Raw genomic sequence first — 27,519 nt, forward strand, 5'->3', positions numbered from 1 at the left:
AGGAAAAAAGCAACAACAAAAAAAACAGAAGAATAATATCAGATCAAGTAGGCATAGATAGCTCATAGATCACGAGTTCCACTAAAAAGAATAATGTTCCATTAATAAAACAAAACAAGGAAAAGCAATACTCTCATACTCTGTTACCACTATCTGTAGCACTGTAGTTCCTTTTGCAGGGTCCCTGCCTTATACTGATTTTTATATTTGCAGAATTAAACCCACTACACTATACTACACTCTTGAATCAACAGTGCTTGCTCTGGTCTATGACAATGAAGTTCTCAGTGTTCTTGCTCATCCCAGAAATCAGAGGCTGCTGTAATATATGGCATGAAAAAAATGTCTGAGTGTACACCCACTGTCCAAACAGAACAATTAGGCACTACGTAGGGAAAGAGGGAGCCTGTTAGTTCAGATTGGGTAAGAGCCAGAAGTCAAGAGATCAGGGAAAGCATATGACTTGTAAGGGCAGAGGGGTGAAGAGAATAAGTGTTCTGTCCACCTACAGATAACAACAGCATCGCTATCAGTTGTATGATTAGTTTTAGTGACATACACTTGTGCAGCAGATGTAATGGTCTAACACTGTCATCCAAATTAAATGGCAGCATGACCTCACATTACTGATTTTTGTTTTCTATTTTCAGAAAACAGTACATTACCCAAAAGAAACCTGCATCAATCAGTATTTGGGGTTCCCCTCCTCTTTTTTTTTCCTCCTCTTCCATTTAAGATGGAACAACAGCATACATTAATATTGGAGGGAATTCAATACCTAAACGAGGATTGAGATTGCAGGGGTCATTGTCTTGTCTTAACAAGTCTTGACAGTCTGCATTAAGCTTCCAAGAGTTTCCAAAATCTTCCAGAAGAACTTCCACCAAGCCAGAAGGAGTAAGAAAATCATCCCCTTGGTTACCATTGTAATTTCCACACAGGCCGCACATCCTTTCGGTATATGTTAGAGATACCTAAGGAACACAAATGTTAGCCCAGTCATCCTCCAGAATAGGTAATCACTGTAGGGCAAGATTTTCTAAGGAATTAATCATGTGCAATTAACTAAGGAAACTCTAGAATATATCACACAGCACTATAAACATACAACCATTGTACTACATTTTTTAACTGCTCACAAAAGTGTTATTAATAGCTGCAGGACAACTTTTGAATACAAAACAAATTAAGATAGTAACTGAAGGTGACTGCAGAACCCTAGCTACAAGAGGGCTCAAGCCAGGCTTGTAGTTAAGATTCTCCACACAAACAGAGCATGAGGATGCAGGTCTGACAAGCCAGCCCATCTGGCTTAACACCTAGGGATCAGTACACCAGAAAGAAACACCACAGGCAGAGTGCAGCTCTGAAGGAGAAAATAGATCCTCAAAGACAAAGTCTGTAGTCCTCAAGACTCTACCACTCCAAAGAAAAACAGACTCATGTAAGAGCTAGTGGATGATGGACAGCTTGGCCAGGGAAAGGAATCATGAAATTAGTTTGTCATTTACCTTCTTGGCAGAAGCAAAGACAAGCAGAGATCACTCTAGCTATGTAACCTGACCTCCTGCATAACTCAGCCCAGATCCTGTTTCATTTGTTCGAGCTGCACTATGTCTTGGCATGGTGTTTCACAAGTTAAACATTCCAGCAATTCCAAAAGCCACTGTAAGAGTGAGGTGTGTGTTGGCTGGTCAGCTATCAGGAGAACATACCACAGTAAACAGCCTTCTTCCCCTCCCTCACAGGCTCTTCTGCATTCTAACTTATTCTGCAACTAACAACAGACCAAAAATATACACACATTTGTATATAAAGCATGTTACGTGAAGCTTTCTGTTCTTTCTGCTTGATAGCTTCCCTTACAGTTCACTTATTTTAAACCTGGATTGAGCATTTCCATACTATTGCTGTCTGCAGCACAGGCAAATCCTTGTGGTTAATCAAGACTGACCTTAAACATTCCTTGTAGTAGAAGGAGCATGCAACATATATTGTGTGAGTTAACTGATCTTTCCTGGAAATAATTATGGATATATATATCCATAGTTATATGTCATATATCCATAGTAATATGTTATAACTAGCAAAATAATTCCAGGAATAACTATGTCCCTGGAGTCACCTTCTTCCATTATTATAAAGTCATATGAATCTATTGCTATAAGGCAAGACAGTTAAATTCAATGAAAACAAACAGTTTGAAGGGCATCTGCTGAACAAAACACGAGTATTCCTTGTTAATAATGGCTGCCATGGCAAAAAAGGGAAAGAAAAAAAATTTTGCCGTGGGATAAAAATATTTTCTGGAATACAAAAGGACCTGTATATTGCTCAAGGAGCATAAAGGAGAATGGTATTTCTAGCATGCAATGAAAAGCAATTTCTCATGGCACAAAGCAAGCCACTGTATATGTTTGGGTGGATTGAGAGAGGTGGAGGGAAGGCAGAAATAAACGAGACAGAATGAAAGAGTACCTTCACCAGCAGTTCACCACGGCCGTCCCAGTCAATCTGCAAATCTTCCCCATAGGTAAGGCGAACTGAAGTCTTCACCACACGCTGGATCCGAAGGGCACCTCAAGGCAACCACAAAGTATCAGTCAAGACCAGATGCAGCACTCAATCCATGGTTCTGAGGTTCTCTGAACCTGACAACAGGGTGGCTGCCAGAGAGAAGGAGCACCAGCTAGCCCCCTTTCTAATTCCCAAGTTTTGTGCCTGCTAATCAGTTCACATGCATCCTTAATACCTGCTCAGGAGCCCTAGAGAAAGATGTATGCACATTCTGAAAAAAAATAGGTATTAATTATGACATTTTGCTAGATAACTTGTGGGATTTCAAGCTTCCGGGTTAAAAAAATAACTTTTAAATATAAACCAATGGCAGTTTTCAACATCACATCTCCCAAATCGAAACCATCTTAACCCTCCTAATTTTAGAACTGCTGACCCAAGATGTGTCAGCTTCACAGAAAGAAGCTGGAACTTTCAATACACAGAAATAGAGGCTGCAAGTGAGAATTTGATGTGGAAAACACTTTCTGATTGAACTATGCCTAAGACAACTAATAAAGGGGATCCCTTCAATAGCTCGCCAGTTACCCCCTTGCACACACACACCTTGTAGGAAAGGTGTTTGTATGTCTTGTCCATTCAGTGAAATTCCTCCTCCATGTTTCATTTTTATGAGGCTGTTGTCCATATCTTGGATTCGGACAGAAGCAGAGCGAGTGCACACTGCATCAGGATCATCTGCACACTACAGAGAAGAAAAAATTTGCTTTGAACCTCAAGATTTTGCTTTATTCATGACTTCACCTTGGGCCCACAAAAGGAATATCAGCCTGTAATTCAGGAGGCATTAAGCATCTTGACAGTTTTCTTGAAGGACACTGCCTCCTATAGACATCAGGCTGTCCTGCAGCCTTTCCTTCATTATGCTGCTAACTGCATATGGGAGAGCTCTCTGCAGCTCCTGTCCTGGCAAATACACTGCAGTAACGTCTATTCCTAGAATGCCAGGCCCAGAGTTGCTGTAGGGGCAGGAATGGGAGGCACTGCCCCATAGAACACATCATGCCACAAGACATTCCTGCAGCTCACACTACCTAGACTGTCAGAGTATTTCTTCCACTAGTGGTAGGTTATACAGGTGAAGAACAAGGCCCCAGCTTTCCTCCCTGGTTTCAAAAGGAGTTTCAGTGAAACCCATTTTGGGAGTTTCTAAACACAGATGACTTAGAGCTACATTATCAGAGCTCTCTAATGCAAGGATACAGACACATATGCATTCATCCATCACGCCCCAATTCCATTGTAGCCCCACTGCTGCTCATGCCTCCCATACCTCTATCCTCTTCTCCTTCATGGTGGCCCAATACTCCCTTTACTTGCATAAGTTCTCTGACTCACCCACACCCCTCCCTGTCCACAGATCCTCTGGTCTGTCCCTTCTGCCAGTTCAGGACTTTCTACAGTCTGCAGGCTAGTTTACCTCATCCCACACATCTTACAGGCAGACCTCATCTCTCTGTGACAGGCTGCACAGGTCTCCTTCCCTCCCTATCCTTGTCAGGCTGCCCTTCCTGCCTCACTCCAGTCATCTCCACTCACTGATCTTCAGCTGTCTTGGTTTTCTCTCCCGCATCCAGGGAGACACTTAAAAAAAGTCAGAAGATGACAGTAGATCACTGAGCAACAGGAATGACTCAGTAGCATGACCAGAAGCTATTATGACCACATAACTACTCAGTCAATCCACCCTACTCAGTGTCTGTGGAAACTTGTTTTCCATAGGCACTAGTGAGCAGCAGCCTCCAGAGTGCTCAGGAAAGGGCACAGCCTCTTCTACTTGTACTTGCTTAGTTGGCAGAGGAAGAGGAAGCTGATCCTCCAAATTACATTGTTAATTTGTGTCTCCTGGTAGGCTATTGGAAATGGTACTGAGAAAAGGCAAAGTCTTTATTAATCAAGGAGAAAGACTTCATCTGTTATTTGAACTATTTCATAGGAAAATTACTTCTGTTGTCCTGTGCATATGCAATTCCTATCATACTCCCACAGCCCTTCCTGCTCACTCAAGAGTGTGCACACAGGCATGAGCCAAAGTTGTTGTTACCTGGACAGTCTCGATGATAACAGAAAATGAGTTTTTCACACAGTCTTTGGCAAATAAGTACTGGCAAATCCCACTGAAGGTGAAGTGCTTGTTGTCGAAGCTTTTGAAATGAGATTGGCCAGTGATGGAGCACTCCCCTAGAAAATTGCATAGAGCAGTTAATGACCCTAGTGGTGGCTGTAAGCCAAATCCTGCCCACTTTGTCACACAAGGGGAACAGTAGCTGGATGACTGCACAGAGCCCACATCCCCTGAAGGCCAGAGAGTATGGATAAGATACTTATCTCACTGTTTATTCCTGTAAGTCATTAGTAGTAGCAACAATAGCACCAACAAAAGCAGGGAAATATGGCATTAGTCACACTCAGGAACTGAAATCCTGTTCATGGAAAATCCTGTATAATGCTTCAAAGGGTAGCTTATAATAATATCAGAGGACAGCTTAGCTCTCGGTTCTGAAGTGAATTTGATTCTTCTTTAGCGTGTCATTGTGGCCCTGGGAAATCAGCACAGTTTCTCAAGGTTTCTGCCAGCTAGATCATATACAGATTACACTAGTTTAAGTAAACTAGTTTATTGAACTATAGACTTTAATTGAAATTTCTCTTAAAGTATTTTTGTTTGAACCCAACATGATGCTGATGGCATTCACTTTTATGTAGCACCCAAATTTCCTTCTGTATAAGTGACAGTGCTAGTGCCTAATGTGGCTACACCCCATTGTGGAAACTGGGATTCCCCAGCATCACTAGTGTGCACTGGACCACATAGCCCCTTAAACTGATACAGGGCCTTGCAATACCTTGAACCAGAACACTTGAAAAACATTTTTACTTAGTCCAGTGTGATACATCTGCATCCCAAAACTGGGCCAGCAATACATATTTACAATATCTATAAGTACTAACTGAGTAATACAGAAAATTGATGTTCCCGCATTCCCACTACAAAAAGAAGCTACCTAAACAAAAAGCTACCTAACAAAACTGGGATGTAGTATCTTGATATGCCACAGTCTCTGCTTGCAAAGAGCTTGCAAACAAATTATTTCATATGAGTATTACACAGAGATATTCCTATTGCAAGCAAGGTGGGAAGAAGTTCAGGTACTGGGCTTGTACTGCCTATTTGCTGACAGGAACAGCAGTGTTCCTCTGGATGTCATCCTCAGGATGACACAGATCCTTTTTTTTTTTTTTCCACCAAACAGGAATATTTATTCCTACACATACAGTACAACATCTGCTTAGACTTGCAAGCAAAACTGAAATACAACCCCATCTGGATTGCATGGAAACAAGCAGGTAAGAGCAAAGACAAAGTCATCCTTCACATGGAAAAAAAAGAAAGAATGTAAGTGGAAAGGATGTGGATAACATTTACTCACTTGCTAAAATCTAAGAACATACCTGGACATTCCCCATTACTGCAGATCCAGATGCCATGCCGACAAATGCTACAAAACAGAGTTACCAGTTATGCAGTAATTTGCAAATAAAATTTTTTTCCCCACAAATAATTGAAACACATACTCTCATTTTATGGAAATTAGACCAGTCTTCAGCATCCTTTCCATCTGCCATGATCTTGTTTCCTAGTATAATATATCCATTCCCCTGATCTCTTCTACAATCATTTGACAGCAACAGCTGGTAATATGGACTGGAATATTTACAAAACTTAAGTAGCTTAACTTTTTCCAACTCCCATAGTTACACATATAATAGAGTTTTCATATTCTACTGATGCAGAATGAGTTTTAAAACCAATTCTCAAGATATGTCTACTGATATGACTGAATCATGGAGGGAAAAATACTTTGACCTCTGGAAATTTTATCTACAACACTCAGTTCAGAGTGAAACTCTAAAGCTAGGTCAAAGGTGGCTCAGGACCCCTTTGAATTTAGAAATCTCTAGGATGAGATCCCATAGACCTTCAGGACAGCTGCCCTAGTGCTGTACCATCTCAGAAGATAATTTTTTTCCACATGTGCTAAGGGGAATTCCATTTAGACAATTTGTCAAAATTACCTTTGCCATTTGCTTGTGTCTTCCCTTCCATTCTCCTTTATGTATTGAATGTTTCACCATTAGCCTTTAGCAAATCCAGTTCTCCTCCCCAGACACTCTCTAGTTCATCATTCTGCCTCTTGCAATAGGGCCCAGCACCAGCTATGCTGCTACTCCAGGTGTAACCTCTTGAGTTCAACACTGAGGGCAAGAAGCCCTGTCTTTCACCAGCTGGCTTGATTTCTGCAAACCAAGACCTTTATCACTTTGCACACTGTTTACTTAAGCTTCCTTCACTTAGTTGCCCTGTTTGTGCAAGTTGCAAGAACATCTGTCTGTTTTAATGTCTTTGGGTGGTTAATTTAGTGCAACCCTCCCAGAGCAGCTACTAGTAACCAGCAACAGGCACTCAGACTCTGAGATTTCTGTCATTCTTGGATCTCTGAGACAACAAGCCTATGAGCCCAGAATCTAAAATAAAATAAAAATAAAAATAAAAATAAAATAAAAAGTGGGTTTAAGTAGATGCCAATTTTTTTATTCCTTTAATTATTCCAGCCCTTGAAAAGCAGTTGTGGGAAGTCAATTTACTTAGGATGGTGAACACAGATCCAATAGGACAACAGCTTTATCAATTCTGAATAACAGGAAACGTTTTCTAACAATATAATCTATTAGGCAGCATTAACCTCTCAAGAATACTATAGATGTATGGAATACTATATTGGCCAACCTCAAAGCTGCAGACAGCTGCAAGAAAAAAAGATGGAATGCTAATGTTATTATTATGGTTCATATTCTGTGACACATGGTGCTGATAATGGAAAGCTGCATATAGACAGTCTTTCTTCTCAATATGGTGGCCTTAACTGAGTCCTTCTTTAGTTTAACTGTAAATATCTGAGCACACTGTTGTCTGAACTCCATTCAGAAACAAGTTCACACTTACACATATCAGATCAGGAATACATTACTCATTTTCCTTTCTTTCTTCAGGCAGCCAGCCTTCCCCTTCAGACTTGTATTCACACAAGTGAAAGAAAAATTGTGAGCTGTGCAGCTGGGAAAATCCAGCTTTGCTAGAGGTTTCAAAAGACGTGCCTGAGCTAGCACCTCTTTGAAAGAAAATAAGTTTAGAGGTTAAATAAATGTAGGAAGTCAAAACAAAGACACCACCACTGACACCAATTAGACACGGGAGCCCGCCAGTCTGTCTTATCCACAGGAAACAGATAGTTCTCTACTATTTGGAGTATGACCCTCACATTGTTATACGAGCACACACATCCCTCAAAAAGCAGGGCTGATTTTGTATTTGTGAACAGCTCACTTCTTAGAAGGGAGTAGCATTTCCAATAAGAGACAAGGCTCTATGCCAATGAAAATAAATACTTTGAAAAAAAATCAGCATCACATATAGAGAGACCCTGATCATCTAAAACAGTCACCAAAAATGTATCCAGTACTCTGGAGCAATAGTAACCATATCAGAGCAACACTGAATTTACCATGAATTACAGTCCTGAAAGATGGTGAAGCCGGGAGGATAATGTCTTCCAGAGTGGATGCAAGAACAGTCAGAGCTTTCAACACAATGTTCACCATCAAGGAGCTTCCCCTCTGGATGCATCAGGTAACAGCACATACACACAACACACACAGGGACACAAACATAAACAGGATTAGATTTTCTAGTTCTTCATATATTTTGGCAAGACTTCAAAACATTATCATCTGTAATTAGACATGAATAGCAATTAAAAAGAATGTGGCTTGCCAAAAAGCCTCATGGGGGCAGATCTCTGCTTTCCTTACAGTGTTGCCTCTACCACAGATATGCAGAATGGTACATTTCTGGTGCTCCCAAAGAAGCTCTGTTCAGCCAATTCATGAGTTCAAAACAAATACTGCAACACATAGGAGTCAAAAATGGGGAGCATGATCAAGTATGACCTGAGCTAATCTAGGAATTTATTTGAAAAAAAAAAAAGTTCTGGATTATATACATACATAGATTAAGTTCTAAGGATAAGCGTGTGAGCTAACAGACCTGTCTAAGAGAGTCCAGACAGGTTTTGTATTTGTTGTGAAAGGACAGAAGAAGAAAAAAACAAAGTAGAGAACAAAGGAACAAAGTTGAACAACAAAAACATCTATCAGAAGGAGTAAGCAATAGAAGAACCCTTTGCAGACAGTGTACTTTTAGCTGTCTTGGAATACAGGGAAGGTACTGTTCCACAAGACAGGGTCTGAAATAAACATACATTATGATCTAGAGATGCAGTTTCTCTTCTCAACTGCTGCAGAAACAAGGAAGTGAGAGGGCTAACTTCCCAACTTGAATTCAGTTTCTAAAATTCTCCACATTACACAACTGTAATTACATATTCTATACATCTTACAAAGATAATTGGAGTCGCTGGGCAGTTAGAAAGACTTGTCTGGGATTGCAACATAAGCTAGCAGTAGGAGAAAGGACAAGTTTCTTTCTCTCAGATCCCCATGTTGATAGGTAGCTGATATTCCTCTATTTTAAGAACAGCAGCTGTTTAAAAAAAAAAATCTGATTGCTAGAAATTCCTTTCCCTCTTCTATGAGAGAATCATTGCAAATGCCTCTAGAGACTTTGACCCTTTTCTCTGAAGTCACCAATGACAGTGACACACATGTACTTCAATTCCTACTTCCTGTCATATAGTTTCTTCTAGTAATTTACTTATTTCTCATGCAGTACTCTTTTCTGTTGAGCTTCTGTCTCTCTGCTCTTCAGTTTCTATCCATTTACACCTTTTATGTGCCGGACTGATCAGAGCAGCTACAGAAGGGAGAATAGCCAGAGACCTTCACAGCTGGTAGACTCAATTCCTTCAGTTTCTCCCAACACTTCCAGGGAATATAATATTATTATATAGGTATATAGTATTATACCTAGCTCCTATGCAACAAAATACAATCCTCTGCCTATTTCCTGTCAACTTCCCCATGCACCTCTTCAGGTCCTGCCATGGAGTGACAGCTTTAAATCTACAATGCACAAGAGATAAGCAGCTAAATGAGAGCTCTGAATAGTAGCTTTTTAGAATGCATTAATTTCTCCTCCGACAAGGTTTACTCATCATCACTGCCTTGTTTTGGAAATCAAATTACACACTCTGTAAACTTCAGTCATATTTTATATCTTAGCACAGGACAGTAAATACATCTGCACATTCATATAGACTCCACATTTGAGGTTTGAAATGAAGAGGTAGCATTGACAATGAAGAAGATAGTAAAGGGAGCCAGGATTCTCCTCCTGCAGTTATGTTAAGTACAGTAAACAGAGAAGGAAAACTGGAAAAAACAAACAAAAAAAAAAAAACCACACAAACACAAAAGCAATCATTGAGATGACACCTTTAAGTTAATCAAAGCTCCTCCACAAAGAATTTAGTAGTAAGTAAAATCATTTATCTAGAACCCTGACAACTTTTAGAAATGCAAAGCAAGTTCTGTATGTGATGTTTTTTAATGAAACATATTCAGTATGTTCTGTTCTTTTTCCTTCCTCTAATTTCCAGAGAAAAACAGTCCAGAAGAAATCTAGACATTGCAGTAGTATGCAGTTGATCACCAAGAATGAAAGGCAATCTTAAGATGATTAGATAGCACTGATGTTCACATGACATTATAGTTGAGTCTTAAAAAATGGCTCTTCTATGGAATATTCAGGCAGTATTGGAATTGAACTCTAGGGCTTGGTCCCAGAAAAGAGAAGTGTTTCTGATTTCGGTAATACTTAATAGAAGAGACAGCTTTCTTTCTTCTAACAAAGTATGTAGTAGCATTGCCAAAAATTTCCCTGTAAACAACCCAGTAAATAAATTACCAGGGCAGCTGCAGCCATCAACACATTGCCCATGACACACTTCATTGATATTCAGGCTCTGGCAGGTTTTAGCACAAGGAGATATACATGCCTTATACTCCATGCCAACTGGACATCTTGGCTCTGAAATAATGAAAGAAAAGTTAGAAGTGCAAATTCCTCAACAGTTCTTAAATAAGTTTTCTTAATTACCAAAGGCTAAAACAAAAAGGACAGACTAGAGTTAGCCCTTTCCCAAAAAATCCTCCACTGATGGAGATGGAAGAATAATGAAGGAACAGCCTTGTCTTCTATGGCACCAGGGCTCAGGCACCCTCTTATTAAGGTGTTGTTATTAAGAAATTAAGCGTGCCCAGCACCACTGTCCTTCTGTGAATGTTGTGCCTCCAATACATAAAATTATCACCACCATCTAAGACAGTGTAATAGCACAGATGAAGAGTCATATAAAATAAAGCTCTTGCTGTGGCAGCAGACATGGGTAGTATTTCTGACTTGGAAAAAAGTTTTGTGAAGTCATGGATAAGAAATGAGCTCTGGGAACAGATATTCTCTCATGGCTTTAGCAAGGTTTATATAAAGCCTTAGCTTAAGCAGGTACTCTGGCTTGCATCCTGAGCAAAGAGATTAGTTAGATCCTCTTTATATCTCAATGGTAAGGTAATAAATTACTTCAAGAATTAAGTTGTGGTGTACAATCCCTTTCAAAAGCAATATCTTCCAGTCATAACCATCATCTGAAGGCAGTGTTTTCCAGTTGTTTACTAGAGAAGAAATTTGACTTGTGGGGCTGTCAGTACAAATCATGCTAAATAACTACAAATGCACTGAAAAAACTGGTCTTTCTAGGTAACATAAGAAGCGTGAAAAAAAATATCATTGAATACATATAGAATGATTTTTAATATTACTCATTTGTGCATATAAATATTAACTGGGTGTAGTGGAAATGCTAAGTCATGGCTTGAACTAGTGATTGAAAACCTGATAGGAAAGCAGGGCCAGTCCAGGAGAGCTCAGGTGCAGAAAGAGAAGGGGTGGAGCCAGGATCCATCCCTTCCCTGACTTCATTTAAGGTTTGGCAGTGGAGTTAAGGATCTCTCATCTAAAGATATCTGCTTACTTAAGAGCCTTACGGGTCTTATGAAGGTAAGCAGTTTCTTTCTCTTATTTCTGAGTAGCTCCTCACTCACTGTAGCCTGAGGCTTTACTGCTCTGTTGTTTTGTGCTACGCTGAGGTTCTTTGGTAGAGCTATGTACCTATATGAATTCCAGCAGGTTGGGGCAAACATGATCTTTCCTCTATAAAATCATCTTAGTCAATTTAAGCACTTCTTTTTAAAATTTCAGTAGGTATTGCAATGAAGACCTCAGAAAACTGAGTTAATAAACGCAATATTTCAAGATCCAATCAGGATCTCTTACCTAGAAAAAAAAATTGTCTAAGCAAATCAACATCTTAATTCTGATGTTTTAGGTAAATCAAAGATAAAAATAATTGTCTTTATTAAACAGTAGAGAGTATCAGTATCATGATGATACTGATAAGATCGCACATATGAGCTGCATGTAAAATAGAACATTCTAGATGTTGTAGTTAGTGTGATCAGATAAATCTGTAAGAAGTTTAGGATCTTTGTATGTGGTTCAAACAATCCTTACTTAGGGAAAACTTAAAGGGGTGCATGATGGGGGGCTGGAATGGAGAGCAAGCAAAGGCACTGCACAGTTTAACCTGCCTGTTTTAATCAACACCCTAAAAAAGTATCAGTTGTTCTTAGCTACAACACAAATCTTCAAGACAGGCATGATCTCCATAGGATAAGTAACTTGGGAACAATCCTGTCAACTTACTGCATGAGCTCTCTTCAGGCCACCCATCCAAAATCACTCCTTCATGAGCACAGTTCCTTGCGTAATCAAGAAACACTAAGCAATGACAATTCATGCTGTACGTAGAAGAACAGATGTCTTTTTCACAGAGATGGATGTATGGCTCTGGATCCACTAGATGATGGCACCGTGCAAAGGTCAAAGATGTTCTTAGCAGCTCACAAGTTTCCATGACATCCTTCATGGCAAGTAAAGAGCAAGGAGGCAGAAGGGACAAAATAATTTAATTACTGTAATCATAAGAAGAAAAAAAAAATTCCAAACACTTTGTCACTATAGTTGTTAAACAATAATGTCAAGGTTACTATTTAACAAGATGATGTTGTTAAATAACATCACAGTCAATAGCTAATTATCACCACATCCATATATACACAGAGGTACATTAACACAGCAATTAATACAAAACAGTTACTGTTATGTCAGTTGATCAGTCATCAAATGCAGGAAAGCAAGGAACTGCTTACTATCCAGTGAAGAACCATATGGTGTCTGGAGTACCAAGAAGAGATGCACAACAAGGGGAAGAGAAAAATGGGGAATAGAGGAAGTTTCAGATTGAAAGATCAATTCTGACTGGGATCTGAGGAATTAAATTTGTTTTCTATTTCTGGTTTCATGTTTCTGTCACTCCTGCTGGCTTGTCTAATATGTGATAGGTCAACCTAACTCACATAAATGGCATGAAAATAACCCAAGAAGGAAAGCAATTTTTTCTGCTTTTCTAGCAAGTTAAACTGCTTGCTGACAGTGCAAGGACAAGTCTGCATAGTAAAATGGGGAGAAGTGTGCTGAAATTTGTTCTTTAAGATAGAAATAGAAGCAAGCTAAGTTGTGAATTAGCTGTACACAGAACACAGCCTAGAATTGTAGGTGGTATTTCATACATTCTTAAAATTTGTGCAGCACTAATGTCTGAAACATAGCTTGTTTTTCATTGTCACCACTGCTGAAATGCACCAGTCACCCGCTCACTGTGTTAACATCTATTGTTTGGTAGAACAGGAGGACAAAAGCTGTGAAGGAGATGAAACATTCCTGACCAACAGCTGGAACAACCAGCAGCTCCAGCAGACTTCTACATGGCGAAGTACAATCAGAATTTCTACCAGTAGCCCAGCTGGGAGTTCTTGGTGCATAAGCCTTTTCTGGCCACAATGGGCACCCACCCATGGCAATAGGTAGCACTGAGATCTCTGCTCTGCCAACCCTGGCTTCCAGCTGGAGAGCCACCTTCTCCCCAACTCACCAGTTCCTTGATCAAGTTTCATCTAGTCAGTCACCAATTCTGCAACTTAAGAGGCTCACAAAATAAAATTGAATGAGGCACAACACAAAGTTCACCACCTCCAAATTCTTCTAAACTTAGTTATAAAACAGTGCAACACTTTAGGATCCAGATAAGGAATCTAAAGCCATTTCCCTAAGTATGCTGGCTGAGTATCTGTGATGCAAGGACAGAGAGAACTGCGACTTTGCAATATGTGAGGCAAGAAAAGAGAAAAAGGCTGAAGCAGAAGCTGCAGGGAGGGAGGCAAAGAGACAGAAGTTGTACATTCTAAGATCAGAGCAAGAAAATAAAGCAAGCAATTCAAAAGCTCAGTATTCTTTAGCAAGCACTAATTCGGCTGGACTTCTGCTAATAGCACTGTGTTCATTCTTGTATAATGAATAAATCTAGCCAACATTAAATACCGTGAGCTCATGAACTCACAGAGAAAAGATTATTTCATCCAGCTAATATTCTTGTGGGCAAGCAAATTTTGTCCAATAAAGGAACAATATTTAATGTGATCTGTTAGAAAAAAAAACCAAAACACCACATTAATTGCAGTCTATTCCTCAGGTTGGATTTCATCTTGCATATTCACTTTAGTTAAGGGATAGGATGCACCTTCAGCAAGCTTGCAAATGATACAAAACTGGGAGAAGTGGCTAGCAGAGTAAGGTTTTGCTTCCATTCAGTGAGATCTGGACAAGCTAGAGAACTGGGCAGACAGGAGCCATACAAGGTTCAATGAAGACAACTATAGGGTCCTATACCTGGGAAGGAACCACATGCATCAATATGAGTTAGGAGTTGACCTATTGGAAAGGAGCTGGCCATCCTGAAGGATGGCAGATTGACCGTGAGCCAGCAGTGTGCCTCTGTGGTCAGGAAGATCAATGGTATCCTGAGGTACATTAAGAAGAGCATGGCCAGCAAGTCAAGGGATGTATCCTCCCATTCTACTCTGCCTTGGTAAGGCCAAATCTGGAGTACTATGTCCAGTACTGGGCTCCCCAGTTCAAGAAAGACAGGGAACTACTGGAGGGAGTCCAGCAGAAGGCCATAAAGATTATTAGGGTTGTGGAGCATTTCCATTACGAGGAAAGTGAGAGACCTGAGACTGTTCAGCCTGGAAAAGACTGATCTGGCAACCATCAGTTCGTATCTGCCTGGCTTGTTTATGGTTTGTATAATAAAAGAATCACAGAATTAGCTGTTCTGTGTTTCTTTAACTAGTTAGAGCTAGTATAGTACAAGTAACTAAAGTCTTCCTCCTGGCAGGGGAAACAGCAGGGGTGCATGAAGTGTGCACATCTGCAGAGAAGATCATCTCTGTCAGAAAGCCTTACTTAAGGCATCTCCCTGCTCTGGTGATGCACAGGGGTATCAACTGCTACGCACACACAAATACTGTTTGCAGTGGTGGTGGCAACAGATGTTACACAACGCTTTCCTGCTCACAGAATAATAGGAGGAGTTGCTCACCTAACTCTAAAGACATCCATTAAACACACTTTTTCCCAAATAATGTTGGAGTACTTTTGGAAACAACTCATACTTCAGGCTCAAGTGAGTTGTTTGTTTATCTGTTTGGAGTTTGGGATTTTTTTCCTCAGAGGGTGGAGGGGTGGCAATATGTACTAGATTTGTAAAAATAATTCAGCCAGATAGGATGCAAACTGCATTCAGTAACAAGGAAGCATAGCTGCATCCTGTGCCAAGCCTCAAGAGTGTTGGGAGTACCCACACCACAGCATGGCATGCTGCATCACTGCCACCTCCAACACATGCCTGCCTGACCACTGTATAATATGCTTCCTGCCAGACTAAGCACTAATTCCCACAATCTTCATGGGAATCACAATTTGCCACATAGCTGCCATGTGGCAGCACAAACAGTGCTTTATATAGCTATTGCAGGTCACTCTGCACCTCTGAAATCCCAAGCAAGCATCTCCTGCACCTGCCACTTGCTGATGGAGGAATACATCAGCTGTAGGACTCAAAATATCTATATTCCCCTGCCAAAGAGCAGACAAGCTGTCTTCAGGTAGGTAAGGTTGAAAACTCAAATGGTATCTTATGGCACAAACCTTCTCTGCAATATCAGATGAAACGTTGCACATGCTGCTTGGAGTCTGCACTCTCTTGCACAACTTATTTTCACTGCGCAATGCCCAAGAGTTTGCAAAATCATAGCTGTTTCCCACAAGGCTCCCTGTGAACCAACAAGAGAAGAAACACGTAGTTTTTCAAGGAGTTGAGTAACAAGCGGTCATTACTGGCTATTATAAATGCCATAGGCAGGTGAAAGCTATTTTAAAAATCTGTAGCACTAAAAGAATTTCAATTCCAAATAGCCTGACAGTATGAAAACCAACTTCCTCGGGACCTACACAGTGACAGATTTCTAAAATCCATCCCTGTACAGTAGGGCAGACCAAAGCCTGCAGAAGGCAGCTCCCAGCATTCCCCACCTCTGTATGAACATGCTGGAAGTTATTTGCTGGTCAAACATACTCTGCAGAAACCTAGGCAAATCTAGACATTTTCATACTATTTTGAAGTTGTCACAAAACAATAGAGATTAGAAAGGGAAAAAAAACAAAGCTGCTCTCATGAACCAGTGGAAGTATTAGCATTCCTGATCACAGTTAATCTTCATTTTCTTGATTTCTGAAAGGAAATCTCATTTGAAAGAAACGTAACATACACCATAACTAATCATGCTTCTCTGCAGTATTATAAGCAGCTCTTGGCGCATAGCTAGATTTGCACCTGTTTTGTGTAGGAGCCAATCTGAAGGACTTAATGCAGGCATGTTTAAACTGCAGGCTGTGCATCACATGCTGCCCAGATCATCTCAATACTGCAGCCAGCACTCCTTCCTGTTCCATCATTATTACAACAGCTTCACCCCACCAAGTGGCCAGGCCTGGTACCAGGACGCAAGGAGGGCTCAGCACGGTGCTGACAAATAATATGGCACCAAGCTTAATTTGCAAGTAAATTGTGTCTGTATTCAAAGACCACAATTTGAGAAGACATTATATACAGAAACATGCTGTCAAGTTTATTGCATACTAAGGAATGCTTCGTAAAGACAAAACAGCAGAACTGAAAGTCTGTCATCTCAAAAAATATTTAAAGAAATTAAAACTCGAACAGATTCTTTTATAAAAAGCTAGTTAATGTGATAAATATGATTGCAAAAAAAAAAAGTTTTTCCTGATGGTGAGTTTGTTAAGCAGTGTACAGAGAGCACAACACATAAAGTGTGCCTTGATAAAAAACAGCTTTTTCTAAAAATCAGCTTGTCTTACCAGACTATAGATAGGTAAACTGAAGAAATTGGAAAATCTATTGAAAAAAAATTGGAGGGTAAAGCTGCTAATTTCAAATTTTGTGCTTTAGCTGTAGATGAAGATACGTATGCTATAGATACGGCTAACTTGCCGTTTTCATTAGAGGTATTGATAACAAATATAATGTCACTGTAAAAAAGGCTTACTGTTGCAATTGAAAAGACACAGCTAAATCTCTCGATTTGCATGAAGCAGTAAAAAGTACATTAAAGCAGTTTTCTCAGAGTCACCATTTACTTTTCAGAAGGAAAGAACATAACTAGGGAAAAATGCTAAAAATCTCCACAAAGTAAAATCAAGTCCTTCATAGAATTAAAAGGAAACTTTGTGCCAGAATGTGAAGATTAAAAACGGCTCACAGATTTGCATTTTTGGTGGATTTGACTGCTCATTTAAATGAGTTAAACATCTACCTTCAAAGTGAAAATCACCTTATCTGTGCCATATTGCAAACAATAGCAGCATTTGAAATGGCAAGCTAAAGTTATGTCACATGATTTCATGCATTTTTATATACTGGCTAAACACAGTACTGCAAGTAGCAAAGAAAAAAAATGCAGACATTCTTTCCATTTTGATAAAGAAAGCTGAGAATAGGTTGAGATTTCTGGAAAAAAAAATCTTGTATATTTTCTAACTTTTTCTCTATTCTGTGACTACAAATGTTTTTCATATGAGAATATTAGTTCTTGCTGCTACCACATTCCCAAGACATCACACTGAAAATATCTTGAAACATGATCCCCACTGTACCTAGAGAAAGGGTGAAATACTATCTATTCTTATACTTTGTTGTATAAAATAATATATATATATTTACATTCTTAATCTGAATTTGAGTGATGTGCTGTAAGCATAGTACAAAAACAATTTACTAAACACTATGCCCATTCCTGAAGGGTTGTCATTAGAAGTATACAGAAAATGTTAAGGGTGGGTGTAATAAAGACAGCAGACGACTTTTTCTTTTAACCTAGATATTATGGACTCAAACAATAGATAGGTTAGGCACTTAAAAAACAGCAAGAAGGAAACTCTTAAATTTACCACAGATAGCAAAGATCAGACTAAGGATTGTCACGGTTTTATGATTTTTTTTTTTTTTTTGGTATCAGTATTCCACATCATAACATCACATAGTGCAAAGGGATTTAAAGAGTCAGTGCTACAGTTCCACGGATTGTTGATATTTCCAGATACCTACTTCCCAGAAGAGAAGAACTACAAATCCCAGAAGACTTCACTGTTCCATTTCCCATTTAGAGAGAAAACTGCTGAGAAATAACAAGACTGTCCCTTTTTTCCTTCTTTTACTGCTCTTCTCTGCTATGCGTGCTCCCTAGCCTTCAGCATTAGAGTAAGACCTTTGGTTTTGGACACTCATTTATTAGCTTCATTGCTAATTAAGTTGTATTATATTATTTCCCATTATGCTATCATATTTACTAAATTAGTTTTTCTCTCTTAACTTGTTATCACTGTGTATGAGGACTGCTGAATCATGGCCTGAACCTCTGATTGATCACCTGAGGCAAGCAATGAGTCAGCTGTGGGAGCACAGGTGAAGGCAATTCACCTGTGCTGCTGGAAGGGGTGGAGCCTGGCTCCACCTCTCCTAGACCCATTTAAGAGCTGACCACCAGTGGAGAAGGATCTCTTCTGGAGATCCACTCTGCCAGAGTTTCCCATGTAAGCCTAGGTTATGGGTGAGCGTACCTATCATTTCTGTTTTCTGCTTTGGTGTAGTAACATCATAGCCAAGCTCTGTTATACCTTAACATCTGTATATTTGTTAATTGTACACTGCTATACCATAACATCAGTATATTCATTAATTGTACACACTTTTGTTTTTAAGGCCTGTCTCCCTGCTTCTTCCCTATGCCCCTTCCCCATTTCCTGGGGAGGGGGCCCATGGGTCTTCCCTGCCTCATTAGTCATGGAACTGGGCTAAACTGGCCCAAAACCATTTAGCAGGATGAAAACTACTGCAATGAGTAGAAAGATATCAAATTGAATCATAACTTTTTACAGCAAGTAAATAAATGTCCAAAAACAGAAAATCCCCTTCTCTTACCCACCATTAAATTCACCATAATTCAAATAAAATTAGTGAAATTTTGTCATTATCCACTTTTTAAAGAGCAAGTTACATCAAATCAAACTAACCATTTTTCTGAGCAAAAGTGACGAGTATTATTAAATTAGAAGTATGTTTTTTTTTAAAGAAAGTGGAAAAACTGTTTTCTCATTTGTTTTTCAACATAAGCATTTTCATTTTGTTGCAACTGTGACAAAAAGCAGGATATTTCAGGAACAGCAAGATTATAGCTTAGATTCAGTCCATAGTGATTGAGACTAAAAGAAATTTGGGATGTGATCATATGGTGCCACAACTAATCCCTGGAAACAGGCCATTAAATTACACGAGTTAATCACATGATTTCCTTTCTGTACAGGAATGACAAAACTCTGCGCTGGCTTTTAAAAAAAAAAAGTGAGCTACAATCTGTGAGAGGTAGAGAAACACTTCAGCAGCAGCACTCCTTTCACCATACTCACAGACAGTGAATCTTACTTAGAGGACTATTAGATCCCAGACAGTTTGCCATATCAGTTTAAATCAAAGCCATTTGAAGACTAAAATATCTTGAGTTGTTTGCTCAACTCAAAAACCTGTTGTACTTCCAATATTTTCAAGTATGGAGCTCACAAATCATACTGTATTTAATATGAATACATTTAATAGATAAGAACTTAAAACCTGAACTAATAGGGAAAACATACCTAGATTTTAACAGGAAGCTATGGGTACACAGAATAGCCAGACTCAGTCTGCAGCCAACATTAAGTCAACTCCTCTGTGCCTTCAGATCTCTAAGACATCATACCAAGCTCATATCCTGGGTTGCACTGACCTTCACAAGATCTAATAAGGCTAAAAGGTAAAGACTGCAGTTGAAGAAAAGAATAAATGGTTTTATAGCATGATCTGCTTAGATCTCCTTCTAAAGAGTATCACCTTTACTAGCTGTTTGTGCTCCCCCTCACCTGAAACTTAACTCTGGCATTTTAAGGAATGGTCTAAACAAATCCAAAGCTGATTTTACTTGGAGCACATCAGGAAGAGTGCACGAGCCACCCTGCTAGCAGAGCTGTCAATGAGATAACTTCTAACATAATTCTAGATCAAATTACATGAAAGATTGATTGTATCAGAGTAGAAAATGGTCAGAATTGGGGTAATACAGTAATTTTTCAGGTTAAGATCTGCACATCCATACATTTTACGGAAATTAATGGCTTCATCATACAAGAGTCGTTTACTCTCTCATCACCTTCTCCACTGTTTTTCAGTTCTTCCAAGAAGCAACCCTGCCATGTACTTCACCACATCAGAAATCTAGAGCTGGGAAAGTGTTCCTTTTTCTAAGGGGGAGGATACATTCAAGAACGTTAAACAAATACAGCACTAAAGGTGTAAACACAAGCAGCAGAAGAGCATATGCTATATTTGAACAGTGCTAGGCAGTACAGTCTCCTTTGCTGCTCTTCTCATTTATAGTAGTCTCACTTCCTGTTATTATCTTAAGCTTCAGATCTCAGCACAAAGTCACTAAGCCCAGCTGAGATATTGTGTAAGATACTATTACTGGCATTGCTGAAAGGCTAATCAATCACTTTACGATATGCGAAGACAGTTTCATCTGTACATTGAAGCCATGCTTATGAATCCTAGGCATCAGTAATACACATCCTCAGGACAGCATCAGGTTCTTCTGTGTTGTTTTGTCTCATTTTATATATCTTCTATTTTTAAGACATACTTTACATTATCAATTTAACATAGTAATTAAACTTAGTTTACTCTAAATATATTCAAATGCATGCTAATAATTATCAAACATTCTGAAATACGTTAAATCAAGATGGTCCTTGAAAGTTATGTTCATAACTTCTCCAAAACACTTAGTCTTCACTCGTACTGATAGACTTCCCATAATGGTGCAGAGAGCAGCAAAAGCTATCTTGTCTCTCCCTCTTGCTAGGAGCTACTGAAATAAGAAGTGCACTTTTAACACAGCAACCTGTCTCAGAAGCAAGAAGTAAGCACTTTATAGCAGCATACTGTGCCTAATCCATGTATAACTCTGCCAGAAGCAACACCCTGGATTTAAATATTCTGCAATTGAAACACTACCCATTTTCCACCTGTCTAACTGATTTTAAAAAGTTGAATCAGTGAGCATTTCTCATATAATTTTTGCTGGATTTTCTCATCTGTTCCCCAGCACCACTGCATTACACATAATTTAGCCCAGAGCTTCATCTCTGTATTTCATCATTTAATGTTTCCCAGCATTAAATTCAGAGCATTGGGTTTTGCTCAGGAATGAGATTCTATGGTTCTGAGATTACATCGTTTCCCTTTACAAGGAAAGGAAGATGAAAGAACTTGGACAGCTTTTTATTTCATCAAAATGAGTATCTGACATGAATGTAGAGAAAAATTTCCTTTATCAGCAAAATTGTTGAGTCACCCATTAAGAAAAGTGCAGAATACATCACAGTACAAGCACAGTCTCAGTCTTACCTTCCTGAGTTCTGAAGTCATCTTCAGCAAATTTATTGAAGTTTCCACACAGCCCACAGGTCTTATTATTGTACTTTTCTTGAAGGAATATCTGAATATTCCCACTGATATCAATCTTCACCACAAAACCATAATCACTGCTGGATATTTTATAATAACCCACCTCCTTCTCTATAAATATGCCATTGGAAGCAAAAGGTATGGAAACCCTGTGATGAAAAATAAGAATTTCTCAGAATGACATTAAGCATATTGTTTTTTCCTGCTGGAATATTTGCTGTTCCAGTAGTACTAGTACCTTTTGTCTTCCTGTGTTACACTTCCATCCAACAAGAAACGAAGGTTGAAATATTCTCCAAGATACACAGAGAAACCAGTTTTCTCCCCATCCTTGTAGTTACCTGAAGAGATGTGTTATAAGCAAACACTGTTAGCTCTGAGGCTGAGGAGAGTAACTTGTAAGAATTTGTTGCAGTGCTGGAAGCGTACTGTCTATCATTTTCAAGCGACTTGCAATTCTAAGATGAAATAGATAATGTGAAATACATAGGTAATCTCAAGATAAGGGTAGGTACTGTCAACTCTGAGATGCCCAGCCTCTAGCTGTGGACTCATGCTTTTCCCTTTACTGTCTCTAGTCAGTGAATTCTCCATCTCACCGTGCATACTAGAAGAGTTCCCAAGATGAATCAGTTACCCGCTCTGATCCCTGATCTTTCCCTTCCTAGTTTCCTCCCCAAAACAACCAAAACACCCATAGCTCAACAGTAAGAAGAGGGGGTGGAATCTACTGAATTGAGAGAAGAACTACGCCTGGATAACTTTGTTCTTGATAAGCCCTCTAACCATCTCAGTTGGTCTTTAAGGGCTTGATACCAATATTGGTTGTCCAACTGAGCAGAGCTATTTCAATCCCAGTTTTTCAAAAGTAAAGCACAGATATGGAGACAAAGTGATCATATTCCAAGACAGAAGAGATAAGGAGAGCTGAGACATTCTTCCTCTGCTTTTGTCCATTGCCTAGCTCTGACTTTATTGCAGTTACTTGCACAGTGCAGCACCCATGCTAGACAGGAGGTCAGACTGCTCTGAGGCAGCCAGTTCTGCCCAGATTGGGATGCTTTACTCAGCAATGCACATTGCAATTTGCAGCCAGATATCCAAAATAAAAAGAAATCCAAGTGCTGAGAAAGGAACCAAAAACAGATTGTATTACACTTACGTTCCTAGTATAAACGGACAAATAATGCTCAGAGGCTTTAAGGTCTAACTAATCACATAAAACACATCCGTGAATCCATACTTCACATATACTGGTGAATTCTTCCAGAGAGGAAAGAGGAAAATTATACAGAATTTCTTAAGCTGAGGAACAAAATGGTTTCTCAGACTAGTGGGATGAGTTTAATTTCCTTATCAGCATAAAGTCATCTTAAACTACAATTAATAGAGAAGAGTTCTTAGCAAATAAGAACACCTATCAAAAGAGGTCAGTGAAAATGCAACATAGTGTTTTGGTTCTCTTTTCATCTATTGTATGTCTTTAAGAATAATATTGCGAAGAGTCACGCTACTTCAAAAGCGTTTTGTCCTGCAATATGGGATTTTTCTTAATGTAGTGATTGAGCATAAAAATAAGTGTCGGTTTTATAGTGGAATGTGGCTCCTATTTCTGTACTGAACTCTTAAAAAAAAAAATCACATTCCTCTAGGAAATTCAGAATTAAAAGAAATCTCACCTTCTTTTATTAGAAGAATCAGTTAAGAAAAATCTTTCTTGGCAGTTTAACAAGCTGTATTACTAAACAAAAATAGAAGCCAAAGTGACAAAATTTCCTAATTTCAGAAGAAATTTTTTTTTTTTTAAATGCAGCAGCTTAGCCTATCTCAAAGGGAAATATTATTTTCCTTCTCAATGACAGAACTCAGCACAGGGTAATGTCACATGCTTACACTGTTCTGCAAGTGTTACTATTTTATATCTTGCTCAGACTCACCCAAGAGTGTGAAGGAGTGTTTGTGACAGTCACCAGCAAGGAGGTAACTGCAGTCCCCAGCAAAACTGTAGAAAGAACCATCAAAGGTTTTGATGTGATCATTCCCAAAAAGGCTGCAACGGGAAACTGGTGACTCCTGAAGCAAAGAACCTGAGGATCCTGAATATCAAAACACAATATAACTTGCAAAGTAAAACAAACATCTCATAATTTAAGAACTTATCTGCTTTTTTGTGTGTGTTTTAAACCTTGAATATAATCTGTCCTGGACCTTAACCTCTACCTTCTAGGCAGACTGCATACCTGACATGACAGCCCATATGATCAGGAATAGATTTTTTCATTACATGCATCAACAAAAGGCATTTTATCTGCATTTCTGCTAATCTAAGCCTTGCATGGCTAATTTCAGTATTTTAAAAAATGCCATGCACTCATATTTGTGCCTCAGTAATAATAGCGAAGCATCTTAGTATGGAAAGCCAGACTACACTGATTGTTGAAAGTTGAAGAGTCAAAAGAACAACCTTACTGATGTCTCTAGTATCAGGAGAACATTGCCTGATCAAGGACTGCAGTATTAGATGTGTAAAAGAAGGGAAAATGTCTTGCAGAAGAAACAATGAAAATACATTATATGACAGCTGCTCTGAAAGTAACACCTCCTATCTTACTATGTTGGCCTGCAACATCAGAAGCAGATTGAATCTTCCCAATAGCAATTCATTAAATTTTGTGACCACGTGACAGACAGCAGAACCTGACAGACAGATGGGCAACCTGGCAAAATGGTTTCTGACATGGAAGTGTGTATGAGGCAAAGGCTGGAACTGAATTCCTCCACAAGGAAAAAAATTGCATCCACTGGCATTTATCAACACTTGCTCAACGTTTATGAAGACCAAACAGTAGACATTAGCATGTGAGAGGGCGGGTGATTTGTTGCAGCAGCAGTAAGAGTGATTTGAAAGAATAGGCACATTTCAGACAGCCACACAGTTCTTGGTTGTTGTTTTTTTTTTTTTCCTCCAACAACAACATGAAGGCTCTTATTTATTACTGACAAAAATGCATGGCTTTGGTGGTGATGACTACATGGAAAAGGATAGCGGACAAATTAGCTAAAAAGATATTCCATACGATATGACATCATGCAGAAGTTATGAAAGGTATGGGAAGCCTCTGATCTTTCCTTTTGCTGTTTAGAGTCTAGGTGGGCATTGATAAGCAGGTGGTGAGCAATTGTTTGTGCATCACTTGTTATGTACATAGTCATAACCACAACAGTTGTTGTGCTCTTGTATCCATTGTAGTTCCTACGGCTATAGATAGGAGGAACTACTTTCAGAGCAACCTACATAGTTTCAAGGCATCAAACATGTTTTCCTACCTGTTGCTACAGTGACCAGCAGTAGCTCTGTTAGCACTGCCAAGAGGAGCATCTGTCAAAAATCAAGAGCAGTTAGAATACTGTATAATCAACAAATATATAGAGCGTTGCATTTAGGCTGGTATCTACAGATCACGTAGCTAGAAATATTATCACAGTGGAAAGGGATAATCAAAAATAAATGAAAATGCTCACCTGGTTCCTGGGCTTGCAGGAAAACTCCAAATGGAGCAATCTTCAGAAAGAAATCCTTCCTTAGTGGCAGTCAGCCCTTAAATGGTGTCTAGGACAGGTGGAGCCAGGCTCCACCCCTTCCAGTCACACAGGTGAATTGCCTTCACCTGTGCTCCCACAGCTGACTCAGTGTTTGCCTCACATGATAATCAGAGGTTCAGGCCATGATTCAACAGTTCCCATACAAATATTAGTCTGGGGTGTAGTCTGTTTCACAACAACCCATCATTTTCTAATTTTTTTTTTCCTGTAAAGTTATTTTTGATGATCTACACCATTTCAGAAAGCTTTAATCTAGTTTACGTAAACTTTCACCTTAACTTGGTTATACATCCTGCCTCTTAAAAGAAAGTAATTAGGAGATGAACTCTTATTAGTTTCTATTTTCACTTATCACTGCAAGAAAAAGATAGTTTCCACGAGAAATTCAGCCTAACAGATGCATTCTGTTTTACACAAGTTTGCATGCATGATATCTGCTTGCAGGTACACAGATCTTATTAATGTCAATTATGCAGATCCAGGTCACAGTCACCTAAATAAAACTGCAACTTGCCTTATTTATAATAGAAAGGAAACCATGTTATAAACACCAGTTATATAACAGTGCAAGTGCCAATCTGACATAATTCTGAAAGATAGCTAAGAACTAGCAACTACATGGGAATAATATTTAACAATAAGCATTATTCTCAGATCACACACTTGCTGGTATGATAGCATAAATCAATTGATCAGGAAACTCACTAAGTCACAAACTGGAGCATTAGAAAGCAGGCATTCTTTATTATCAGCACTAGATGCATGGGGGTTGAGCTCCTCCTATCATACATGCCTTGCACAAAAGATCTTGAGCTTATATACATTACCCATATTACATGTGTAGATGTTTTCCCAGATGTATGTTACATATTCAGTAACTGATTCCAAGCAGAACCTCATTGTTTTCTCAATACAGAGTCTCAGCAGAACTTGCTTATCTATTAGGTCCAGAGACACAGTTCTCTCTGTTATCTAAACCAATCACAGGGCTATCCAATCAACAAACACTAGCAAACTTATAATATAATTACAACTTGTGTCAGGTATATTTTTAATACATGCACCGCATAATTGTAACTGAATCCAATACTGTATTAGGTTTTTAGCCCCTCAATTTTCAACAAAGGAGGGAAAGATAGAATACAAGATACAAAACCTATCTTCAGTCCCTTTTTATGTCCCAGTCAGTTCTAAGCTGCCTGCTTGAAGTTTTCGCCTGTGGAGCAGGCACTACTAACAAATCCAGATGCAATCAATAAGATCTGCCAGTATACTGTCCTCTATAATTTTCATGGTAATAAACGCACCTTCTTCTATGTGAAACTCCTCTTGTACATGAAAAAGAAGCTCCTCCAGTTGCCACCTTTAGCTTACACCACCATAGTTCCCTCAGCAGAGGGGACTGAAGTGACTTTGGAATGAAATTTCTTGGTTTTTGTACAAGTCAGGACCTCTTTATTTATTTAAAAGGAAAGATAAAGACCAAACGTCACATCCGTCTGATTCTCAAGACAATAGTTTAAAAGCTGTTATTGTATAAAGCATGTAGCCTTCAATGCCAGAAAATTACAATGGGGGGAAGTAGTATTAAAAACTTACATGGTAGATAAGTCTTCAAAATATATTTTTCATTGTGACAAATCTCACAGGCTGAGCCAATAGCACACTTGTTTGAAGAACTGTTGTTAAAAAGAATAGGATGCTCTATGACTCAAAGACGACAGTGCCATGTAGCATTTTCTCCAGTGAACTGCTTTAAAGGTTAAAAAAAAAAACACAGAACACCAGCTTGTAATGACATCTTTTGTTCTCTTATTACAAAACACACACGAAACAGATACAAAATGTTTCATTCTTTTAGATCAACACATTCAGTCCTTGGATTCGCATCTTCAGAGAGATATACTGAAATAATGTAGTAAAAAGTTAATCATGCATATAGTCATCAACAGAGATAAGCACAAGCTTCATTGCAAATATACACTGAGCAAGAAGTGCAGAGCAGATGATACCTTACTTTATTGTTAATGTCCCATGCTGCATATTCTCCAATAGCTAATGGCAATAACAAAGGGTTTAGCAGGCAAATGTTTCCCTGTAAGTCACATCCTGCCAGAGAATCAGCTCCTTACTTCAAACACAGATAAACAAAGCAGAACAATAAAAACACACTTCTTGAGAGCCCTAGAACACGTAGGTGTCTTATCAGTAATTCTGAAAATGATAATCTCTT

General features: G+C 39.0%; 1 protein-coding gene across 1 annotated transcript; it reads right to left on the bottom strand.

The window, feature by feature from the left end:
* Positions 1-731: 731 nt before the first annotated feature.
* On the bottom strand, positions 732-25,252 carry LOC104912727 (von Willebrand factor-like). Its single transcript, XM_031554055.1, has 14 exons — positions 25,206-25,252; positions 25,011-25,062; positions 23,621-23,779; positions 21,922-22,024; positions 21,624-21,832; positions 15,758-15,882; positions 12,356-12,572; positions 10,502-10,624; positions 8,142-8,253; positions 6,031-6,077; positions 4,622-4,758; positions 3,124-3,262; positions 2,479-2,579; positions 732-974 (listed from the first exon to the last, which is right to left on the bottom strand). Exons 2-14 carry the CDS (start codon positions 25,060-25,062, stop codon positions 732-734), a joined length of 1,767 nt encoding a protein of 588 aa, XP_031409915.1. The 5' UTR covers positions 25,206-25,252.
* Between the last annotated feature and the right edge of the window lie 2,267 nt (positions 25,253-27,519).

The sequence above is a fragment of the Meleagris gallopavo genome, chromosome 1 (assembly GCF_000146605.3).
Source record: "Meleagris gallopavo isolate NT-WF06-2002-E0010 breed Aviagen turkey brand Nicholas breeding stock chromosome 1, Turkey_5.1, whole genome shotgun sequence".
NCBI classification, from domain to species: domain Eukaryota; kingdom Metazoa; phylum Chordata; class Aves; order Galliformes; family Phasianidae; genus Meleagris; species Meleagris gallopavo.